The 11,209-nt window shown below is 50.0% G+C and overlaps 1 protein-coding gene across 1 annotated transcript in view; it reads right to left on the bottom strand.

Moving 5' to 3' along the window:
* The window catches only part of AACS (acetoacetyl-CoA synthetase), a gene marked incomplete at its 5' end in the record, with an annotated part of 55,441 nt that extends 44,232 nt beyond the window's left edge, over window positions 1-11,209 (bottom strand). Inside the window, 4 exons of the mRNA XM_010841408.1 lie at window positions 104-217; window positions 1,739-1,859; window positions 3,184-3,287; window positions 11,170-11,209. Coding sequence (XP_010839710.1) covers window positions 104-217; window positions 1,739-1,859; window positions 3,184-3,287; window positions 11,170-11,209 — 379 coding nt within the window. The remainder of the gene's footprint in view (window positions 1-103; window positions 218-1,738; window positions 1,860-3,183; window positions 3,288-11,169) is intronic.

An 11,209-nucleotide genomic window follows, 5' to 3' on the forward strand; every position in this document is an offset into this window, starting at 1 on the left:
GGCCCACGTATACAAAAGGCCATGGGCACCCTGCCCCAACTCCCCCGCATTTCTCCCCAGCCACTCCCCTGTTCCCACAGTGACAGGAGCCAGAAATACCCACCAACGACCCGGTCTCCTCTCCTCACGCCCATCTTCCTCATTGCTGCTGCAAACAAAGCCACCTGTTGCCGCAACTCTTCAAAAGTCACCTTCACGATCTCCTCCTTGCCTTCCCCTGGGAAGAGCAAAGGGATAGGTCATCCACGGACTGTCCTATAAAGAGAGGTTCTGATCTTCGAAAAAGACACACGCACCCCAGTGTGCATAGCAGCCCCATTTACAATAGCCAGGACATGGAAGCAAGCTGGATGTCCATCGACTCGTGAATGTATAAAGAAGACGTGGTACGTATACACAATGAAATATTACTCTGCCATAAAAAAGAACAAATTTGAGTCAGTTCCAGTGAGGTGGATGAACCTAGAGCCTGTTATACATTGTGAAATAAGTCAGAAAAAGAAAAAAATATATATTATATTAATACCTATATATGGAATCTAGGAAAATGATATTGATGAACCTATTGGCAAGGAAGGAAAGGAGATGCAGATGCAGAGAATGGACTTGCAGACACTGGGGAAGCGAGAGCATGAGGCAAATGGAGAAAGTGGCATCAACACATATACACTATCAGGCGTAAGACAGCTGGTGAGAAGCGGCTGTGTAGCACAGGAGGCCAGTCTGCACTGTGATGACCTGGAGGGCTGAGATGGGGGGAGGGGAGGGAAGAAGGGGATGCATGTAGAATCATGGCTGATTTGTGTTGTCGTATTGCAGAAACCAACATGACATGGTAAAAAAATTTTTTTTTTAGTTTAAAAAAAAACAAAAAAAGATTCTAGGGAATTCCCTGGTGGTCCACTGGTTAGGGCTCCACGCTTCCACTGCAGGGGGATTGGGGCTGATCCCTGGTTAGGAAACTAAGATCCCACACTCCACACAACCAAAAAACAAAGTAAATTTTTCAAGAAAGAGAGAGAGATTCTGAGTCACAGACATGGATGAAACTCACACCTGTACAAATACAGGTTAGAAAACATGCCTGGGAGACATTACACAGATGCAGAGAATGCAAAGCAAGATACAGATTTACCCAACGTTACGGAAAAGAAAAGCCATGGGAAAGGGCACCTCTGAGACACACTCAGAATCTGCCGTTAAAAATTTTCTCTTTTTACTATTGGCAATGCTTTTATAAAGTGAAGAATTCTTTGATTTGGTTGTGATTTTTTAAATATATATAACTTTCCAAGGGCTGGGGGAAGAAAAGGAGAAATCAATGTTGAGTGGGTACAGAGTCTCAGTGAGAAAGTTCCAGAGATCTACTGCATGGCAATGTGAATATACTTAATACCACTGAATTGGACACTCAAAAAATGGTTAAGATGGTGAAGTTACTATTTTATGTTCTCATCACACACGTGTACACATACACACACACACACACACACACACACACACAAAACCCAAAGGTCCCAAGATATTGTTTGGAAATAAGATATCAGATTCTGAATGCTTCAGAATCGGGACTTCCCTGCCAGTCCAGTGGTTAGAACTCCACGCTTCCAGGGCAGAGGGCCAGGGTTCGACCCCTGGTCCAGGAACTAAGATCTCTAACGCCACCTAGTGCAGCCAAAAAATTAAAACAAAAAATACACACTAAGAGAGGAAAACCCGAGCAGTTGCTGGGACTCACGTGCGACATAAAGGGCCACTCGGTCGTTTTCTTTGTGTTGCAGGAGGTTTTCTGCGTAGTTGAGGCGACTGCCTTTGAACCACTCAGGCACGTCGGAGATCCCTTTGGATGTGTCCACGACCTAGAGGGACAACAGCAAACCAAGACACACATGCACGAGAGGGTAACACCAAGGATGCGCACAAGTGGCTCCGCGTCCCAGGAAGCCAACTGACCAACCAGCCCAAAGCCACACTAGATCGTTTTATGGACTACATGCTGACCTGGCCAGAAGTCTGGAAACTGAAAATAGAAACAAATCTGGTACTGTGTACCTTACAGCTGCTGAGAGATCTTAAGCATTCTAACCAAGGGGGAAAAAAAGGTACCTGTGTGAGGTGATGGCTGTGTCAATTAGCTTGGTAATCATTCCACAAGATATGTATATATATATTAAGTCATAACATGTACACTTGAAATACATAATTATACATAGCGATTATTCCTCGCTAATGTTAAAAAAAAAATTAATGCCAATGGAAAATACCATCCCCGTTAATTTACTCTGTCAACAACTATTAAGCCCCTACTTTATGAAAGATGCTAATGAGAGAAAGTAAATAAGACAGACATGGCAGCCGCCCAGTGTTCCAGGTGTGACCAGGAGCATGGAAACCAGGGGGTCAAAGTGCAGGGCCTACCTGACCCTCCCACCAGAGTTTTCAGAAAGCAGGATCCCTGCCTCTGTCCTCAGGGGCTGGAACCTTGGTTTTCTTCCCCAAGTGCCTGCAGATGAACCTTTCAGAATGGCTCATCTCACAATGAAACCAACAACACAACAAATGATTCTTTGAATAACAGAGTTCCCAGTCCCTGGATATTTATTGAGCATAAAGAGCTGGGATTTTTCCTCTGAAATCCAGGTTAGGAACTTCCCTGGTGGTCCAGTGGTTAAGACTGAGCTTCTACTGCAGGGGGCATGAGTTTGATCCCTGGTCAGGGAACTAAGATCCCACATGCTGCACCGCCAAAAATAAAATCCAAGTTAACAACAAAACTGATAGTTTTAAAAACAATTATGTGAATGCATGTAGCATCACTGGATGTATACTTTAAAGCGGATAAAATGGTAAATTTTGTGTTATGTGTATTTTACCACAACTCTAACAATTTTTATTAAAATAAAAACAAAGTGATGCCCTACTCTTATGGCAAGACAGGGCCTGGGATCCATGCTCACTGGGGGGCTCCAAGACTGCAGAGTACCCATGAGGTCCTTGACCCCAAAACAATCCCCCAACAATTCTCTGAGGCAATGACTTTTTCCCACTGTTGTGAGGATTTAAAATAAGATGGGATTTAGTCTTCCCCCAAATTAACACTTCATCTTGAATCATAACCACGATCCCCCCAAATTAATGATTTTGCTACGTAGAAAAGAATGTGTAAGTGAAATCTCTATTTACCTCATCATACATGCGTGAGAAGACAATTCCACTGAATTTCCAGAATTCTGCCCAGAAGTCTGAATACGACTCAACTGACCAATGATACAGGTCATCATAATTTTCTGGAAAAAAAAGACATATAGCTCAGATAAATCTTAGAAGGAAACTTAGTTCAATGACAAGATGGAGTCACATGTGTCTGAAGGCTTCAAAGGCATCTGATGAGAAAGGATCTTGGGAGAGCAGGGCACCTTAATCTTTGTTGAAGCAAACCCACCACTCCTAGTCCCCAAAAAGAACCAAAGCAATGAGACAGCTGATTTTTTTATCTTAACCAGCATGCCTGAGACCATGGACTCTGGACCCAGAAGGCCTGGGTTCAAATCCTGGCTTGGCCATTTGTTAACTGTGAGGCTTCAGGCAAGCTCTGTAAGTGCTATGCTTCTGTTTCCCCATCTGTGAAATGGAAATGATTAATAACAACCTGCTTCACAGGGCAAATATGAGGATTTCAATGAGTCCAGGTATAAAATACTTAGGGGCTTCCCAGAGGTAAAGAATTCATCTGCCAATGCTGGAGATGCACATTCAATCCCTGGGTCGGAAAGATTTCCTAGAGGAGGGCATGGCGACACACTCCAGTATTCCTGCCTGGAGAATCCCATGGACAGAGGAAGCTGGCAGCCTACAGTCTGTAGAGTCACAAAGAATTGGACACGACTAAAGTGACTTAGGAGAAGACAATGGCACCCCACTCTAGTACTCTCGCCTGGAAAATCCCATGGATGGAGGAGCCTGGTGGGCTACAGTCCATGGGGTCGATAAGAGTCGGACACAGCGACTTCACTTTCACTTTTCACTTTCATGCATTGGAGAAGGAAATGACAACCCACTCCAGTATTCTTGCCTGGAGAATCCCAGGGACGGGGGAGCCTGGTGGGCTGCCATCTATGGGGTCGCACAGAGTCGGACACAACTGAAGCAACTTAGCAGCAGCAAAGTGACTTAACACATTATTAGACCCTATAAACTCAGAAAATGTAAATAGGTTTGCAAATTCAGTCCAAAACTGGAAGCTTGCCAATGACTCTTCATGCCAAGACAATGCTATGGGGATTTTTTTGTATTATTTACTTATTTTGATTTTTGAGTAAGGGCTACATTCAAACTTATTCTACAGTGTCTATAGCGATTCCCTGGTGGCTCAGATGGTAAAGCGTCTGCCCTCAATGCGGAAGACCCAGGTTCAATCCCCTGGAGAAGGAAATGGCAACCCACTCCAGTACTCTTGCCTAGAAAATTCCATGGATGGAGGAGCCTGGTGGGCTACAGTCCATGGGGTCACAAAGAGTCGGACACGACTGAGCAACTTCACTTACTTACTTACTTACATTCACAGGATTCAAAATTACAAAGTAAATAAAAGATTACATGGTTAAAGAAAAAAAAAGCCTCCTTCTCTCTTACCCCCACAACCCTCTAACTTTTCTGGTCCAGAAGTAACCAGTGAAAGAGATTTTTTTGTGTGTGACCTTGCAGATTTTATGTGTCAGCAAATACATTCCTCTGCCTCCCACTTTTACACAAATGGAGGCATGTTCTTCTCAGCAGGTTCTAATCCTGGGACCACGGGCAAGTCCTGCCCCCTCTTTGGGCCTTTTTAATCTCAGTATGTTTTCAACAGGACTTAAAATTCATCCACTGGTGCCCCCAGGGATGATAACAGTTCAGCAGGAAGCTGACCAACAGGTCATGTTCTCTCATTGCATCACTCAACTACAGTTTTCATTGTCCTCATCAGGGGTGTATCCAGAGAATGAGACATAGTGATCCCTGCCCTTAGCAGTGTCCCTCCTCCATGTGGCATCCAGTAAATTTTTTTTTTAAGTTTGTTTTTTTTTTTTTTGGCTGCACCGGATCTTAGTTATGGCATGTGGGATCTAGTACCCTGACCAGGGATCGAACTTGAGACCCCTGCATTGGAAGCTCAGTCCTAGCCACAGGACCACCAGGGAAGTTCCAGCATCCAGGATTTGTTCTCAGTCATGCCGGACATGGGAGGTGGAGGAAGAGAGCAATTGCTGAGAGCCAGGGCGGCAGGGGCAAGAGACTAGGACCAGGGAGGAAGCCAAGAGCCCAGGCCATGGGGCATCTATGACAGCACAGATCGGGGCAAAGTAGGAAGAGTCAGCACAGCCGTGATGAGGGGAAGGGGAGGCCTTAGGGCTCTGAGTTCAAGAAAGAAAGCTGGTGTCCCAGCAACGATGCCTGCCCGTCCTCCAAACCCTGCAAGAGAACCTCCCCCAAGCCCTGCCCTATATCTACTCAAGCCAGGGGCCACAGCCCAGGTCAACCAAGCTCACAGGGAAAGACACCGGGGATGGTTGCATCTGGGAGCCTAGAGCCAGCCCTGACTCTTGACACAGTGCTTGGGGACCTTAGGTGGGCCACGCTGTCTCTCTGGGACTGTTTCTCTAGAGTATCATCTGGAAACTGGCTGGAGACAGCCCCGGGTCCTCCCATAAAAGTGCAGGGTTAACCTGTCCCCCAGGGCCAGGCTGGATGACTGGCATTGAGCCTCAGTTCTTGTCACTTACTAGACAGGGACCTTGGGCTGGCTGCTTCACCTCTCTGAGCCTCAGCATCCTCACCTGTGACACGGGGACAACTGCAGAGAGCACGCTGCTCAGACACTGGCTTCAGGGCCGACCATCCGGGTGCAAGTCCTGCCACTCTCTAAACTGGCTGATGTCACCCAAGTCATTAATCTTCTCTGGGCCTCCGTCTCTTCCAAGTAAGATAATGGTACTTAATCATGGGGTCACTGCAAGGACTGCGTGAGTCAAATCACAGAAAGCACTAAGAACAGTGCTTGTCAGAGAGGAGGGCCCAACCAAGAGTGTTACCCTGAGTATCACTCGTGACACACGACAGGCCTCCTGGCCGCACCACACGAGCTCAGACAAGGAGACAGGGATGAAAAAGCACGTGTTAGCAGGAGCCTGCCGCCATGTTCCCCGTCAAGGGAGGCAGTGAAAGGCCCAGGGCGCTTCTCCAGCAGCAGAGCCTCCGGGAAGCCTGGGGGAGACCACACTAGAAAAACAGGCCCTGCAGGTCCTCCCTCTCCCAGGCTTTTTTTTTTTTTAATCATCTTGATCCTCACAAATTGCAAAGAGCTCTGGCACCAAACCACCCACCCACCCCTCCAACCCCGCCCAGGCTGACACAAGAGATGGAGCCGGAGCTTAAAATGCAGGCCTCCCCTGAAGACCTTGATAGCCCATCACAAACTGCATCCCCAACAGCATCTACCAGGGTGGAGGAATGTAACCAGCCTGCCGACCCAAGAGGTGGAGGTCACAATGCCATCTCAACTTCCCAATGACCCATGGAGAAGTGGGTGGAGTTTGTGCCCAAACTCTCCCACCGTCCACAACTCTCCAGTCAAGCAGGGACTCCAGGGCTTCTGTTCACACACATACACCCCAACCTGGGCTCAGAGGCTACGATCCGGACACCTGGGTGACCAACCACAGGCATGTCTCATTCAGTCTGCACAATGCTCAGAAAGAAACAGAAGCAGCTGATACTAAATTTGGGTTTCTGAATGAAATTCAGAATTTCCGGCTTCTCCCAAGAAGACAGGTGTCTTGATTGTGGGAGCTGGCCAACAGGTGTCCCCTCCCTGCCCCCAGCTGAGCCAGGCTGATCCAACCAACCAACCAGCTGTTACAGAAACGACTTGAGTGCCTTGTGAGGCTGGGTCAGAAGGTCATAAGGGCACTGCAGTTCTTGCTGTCATGATCACCTGCTCTGTGAGAAGCCAGTGACCACATTGGGAGGACACTCAAGCAGTCCTAGGTGGCAAGTAGCGGAGGCCCCCTGCCCACAACCAGCAATGACTCACTGCCATGCGAGCCAGCCCCTGAATAGTGTGGCTGCCAGCCCCGGTCCAGCCTTCAGATGAGAACAGATAGACGCAGCCTTGGGAGACCCAAAGCTAGAACTGTCCAGCTAAGCCCCCCAAGAAGCCTGGCCCATGGAAACTGAGAGATACTAAACGTCTACTGTCGTTTACTGTCACTAAGTCCTGGGGTGATTCGCAATGAAGCAACAGGCAGCAGTCACACATGATGACAAACAGCTAAAGCAGGTAACAGCCACCCCACCTGGCCCTTCACACACATGCCAGAGGCAACCTGATACCGCAGCTCAGGACACTGACTCCAGCCCTACTGGTCACAGCTACGAGACCTTAGCCAAGACTCTGAGCCTCCAGTTTCTCAGCTGGGAAACTTGATGAGAGCCCCAACTATTTGGCCAGGTTACTAAGAATTAAGTTAGTTAATCCATGCAAAGTTCCCAAATGAGGCCTGGCGTGTAGCAAGGGCTCAATAAACATTCACTGTATATCTCATCACCTGCCTGGTCCCTGCAGGCCTCTGAGTTTATAAGCCCCGCCTGCAGCTTCACTGGCTTCTTCCTCCCCACCTGTGAGAATTCTGACCCGCCTACACCTTTCACATCTCAGCTCAAGGTCCTGTCAGCCCCCTTTACCAGCATCCTAATAGCCTTGGAGCTCAGAAGGTGTGCAACACACGCCCCTACACACACTGCTCAGCGCTGCTACCTTTGTGAGAGCCTTCTCCCCACAAGGACACTTGAGCTGTTTGAGAATGGAGACCAGGCCTTCTTTGTGTTGGCCAGTTTTCCCCCAGATGCTGGTATGCAGAGATGAGTTGCAGTTTGTGATGTAAAGACACTTGGCCCAGTCCTCCAGAACAGCATGTACTGGGACTTCCCTGGTGGTCCAGTGGCTAAGGCTCAGGGCTCCCAATGCAAGGGGGCAGGGTTCGACCCCTAGTCAGGGAACTAAATCCCACATGCTGCAACACAGATCAAAGACCCCATGTACTACAGCTAAAAGACCTAGCACAGTCATATATATATATATATATATATATTCTTTTTAATGGCTGTGTATAAAAAGCAAAAAGTAACGTGTACCATAAAGCTGGTGGCCTCCCCTAATGACCGAGAGCTGGTGCATGTAGTATGCCCCCTGGGGCCTTGAAAACAAGGCCAAGTGTCACAGGGCTGCAGGCTGCCCCCAAGGTCTGCACCCAGAGGACCCCAAGGTCTAGATGGGCATGCTGTGGATTCCCAGACGAACTCTGCTGGAAGCCATGACAAGAGCCAACCAACCTACGGTTCTGGTCCTGGAAGAGACTGAATAGTTCCAGGGAGGCCCTGCCCCTCCAAAACACAAGGATAGAATCCTCCCACTGGCAGTGGTCTTGGTGGGGCTGGAGAATGCCCCCCCACTCGTCCCATCTCAGGGTTGCAGTAGGGCTGAGCCAGTCTGTGAGGACGCATCCCTTGCTCTCTCCCTACATCCAGACAAGAGCATTGCTCAGTGCTGCCTACCAGCCACACACCAGCCATTGCTGATGGCACAGACAAGTTCAAGAGTGCTGTGTTTAAGCAAATACGAAGGCTAAATAGGGGATTCCCTGATGGTCCAGTGGGTAGGACTCCATGCTTCCACTGCAGGGGGCACAGGTTCAATCCCTAGTCAGGAAACAAAGATCCCACATGCCTCACAGGCCAATTAAAAAAACATGTTCACGACTAACCGAAAAGGCAAGACAGGTTAAAAGTCCAAATTATATGCAATTGGAGAGAGAGGAAAAGAAAGCAGTAAAGAGAATAATCAGAGAGGACAGCATTTGAGTTGGCTCCTAAAGCAAAGCCCAAGATGTCCAGGGCCAGGCCTGTGGAAAGAAGAGAAGCAGGAGTAGAAGAGGAGGAAGAGGAAAAAAAAAAAAAAAGGTCTAAAGCACTCCCAGACCAAGAGAGGAGCCCCACTCAGCTCAGCTGATGCCTCCTGTGGGGACATGAACCCATCATCACGGGCCGGTGGGTTTGCCAAAGAAGCTGGAAATCTTGCTTTTCCTATGCAGTCTCTCAAGGAGACTGCAACTCAGTGTGAGAAGCCCAAACTAATTCTGCAGCTTCACCCTGGCCAGCAGGCCACCAGTCCCAGCCTTGAAGGGCAGACAGGAGTTGGACAGACAGTCTGGGGGCTACTGGTGCCTGCCAGTGTCTGCTCAGCCACCCCCGGCCAGGTGTGGCAGAGCGCTCAGCCTGATGGCCTTCACGCCCACCCAATGATGTCAGTCCTCTCATTATGTCCATTTTACAGATGAGGGAAACCAAGGCTCGGGAGATCCGGTGACTTCCCTCTGACCACACAGCTAGTAAGTGGCAGAGCCAGTTCAGAATCCCGGCAGTTAGGTGATAGCTCAGCCTCACGCGTCTCGCAGGACTGCCCTTCTGTGAAATCATTTTGTAAAGCGTCAGGAAGGACAGCTGGCAGAAGAAAAAGAGACATGGAATCAAGGCACTGAAACACAAAAGAAGGATGTGGTTCCACTCCTGGCTCTTGGTGGGAATCAAGTCTGTGCCCCAGGGAGTTTCCTGGTGGTCCAGTGGTTGGAACTCTGTGCTCTCACTGCCGAGGGCCCAGGTTCAATCCCTGGTGGGGGAACTAAGATCCCAGAAGCCGTGCGGTGTAACCAAAAAGAAACAACTCTGTCCCCCAATCTAACACACATTAACTTACCAACTATTACCTAAAAAAAAGGCCTAGGGAGTAATAAGCCACACCTGTCACCAGGGAGCAGGCAGCCGGGAGAGGGAGGGAGCTGGGTGAGCAAGGGAAGGGGCTACCTGTGGAAGCTATGACTCCCACTGTGCTGTGGAGGACATGCAAGCTGCCAGGTGGCAGGATGTGCAAATCCACAGTCAACAAGGAGCCATTGTGAGTCTCAGAGCCCAGGTGTGACCAACCAGACCTTCGCTTCAAGGCTGCTCAGGCAAAGCCCGCAGGCAGCAGGTACTAAAGAGAAGAGAAGCAGGAAGGAGGAAAACCAGCCAGTGTTCAGGGAAGAGGAAACCAGGGCCCCCTGGGAGATGCGGGCACTGGGGTGGAAAGGGGACCATGCTGGAAGGCAGACGACCCGTCTCCATTCCTGTGGGGCTCCCTGAGGACAGTGATGCCACCAACAGAAACACAGGAGTCCCTGTAGCCGGCAGAGGGGCGAGACGAGGGGGAAAGGGTCACAATGAGATGAAAAATCGCTGAAGGGAGGATGCAGGAAGTAGGTGGACAGCCAGATAGAGCTGGGGGAAAGCTTCTCACTCAGAAAAGGGCCATCGCACCCAGGTGGCTCCTAAGGACAGGGAGGGAGCTGGAAGGGGGGTACTGGCCTAGGTTCTGTTTGGGGCTGGGAGTGTAAACACATAAGGGGAAGGAGTTCCACCCCAATCCCAGAGACAGCCTCCTGCCTGAGCATCATCCATCTCCTTGATGCCCAGAATCTAGGCTGGCCTCTACCAGGGTCAGCCTGCGGGAGGGCGGGGGGAGAGAGGGGGGTGCAGTGAGGGGTCAGCACCAGGTAATGTGGCTGCCAAGTGACCCACCCCTCAATAGAAGGGAAGAGCTAAGGGTCAAAGAAGACCTGGGTCAGAGAGACAGAAGCCCCCGGGATGTGAGGGCAAGACTCCAGGGAGAACTCCTCACAGGTAGGAATGGCTAACAAGGGATCTCTCGGTCCACAGGGGTTCCAAGACCAGAGGGACTACCCTACCAGAGAGATGGATACTGCAGAGAAGAGGAGACTGGCTCCCCGAAAAGAGAGGAAGTGACACCCCGCACAGACACGCGGGCAAAACCCCACAGTCAGAAGATGTCCCACCCCCTAGGGCGGGCCCCCCACTGTCCAGTGGCTCCTCCAACCCCCAGAGGCGGGAAGATGAAAATCAGGAGACCATTCCAACAACTAAGATGGGCCCTGACGCCAACGTCCAGGAAAAAGGGGCTCCCGGGACTCCAGGAATAATGTCCCTCGGATGGCCAAGGGAGGAGCCCGATTTCTGAAAGCCCCTGGTCCAGCCAAGAGGTGGCCGGGGAGCCCCCCGGGACGCTCACCCCGCACTCACCCAGTGCCAGGCCGCAGGCGGCGCCCACTGCTGCCCGGAA

The sequence above is a fragment of the Bison bison genome, unplaced genomic scaffold (genome assembly GCF_000754665.1).
Source record: "Bison bison bison isolate TAMUID 2011002044 unplaced genomic scaffold, Bison_UMD1.0 scf7180017864160, whole genome shotgun sequence".
In the NCBI taxonomy this organism is placed as follows: Eukaryota; Metazoa; Chordata; class Mammalia; order Artiodactyla; family Bovidae; genus Bison; species Bison bison.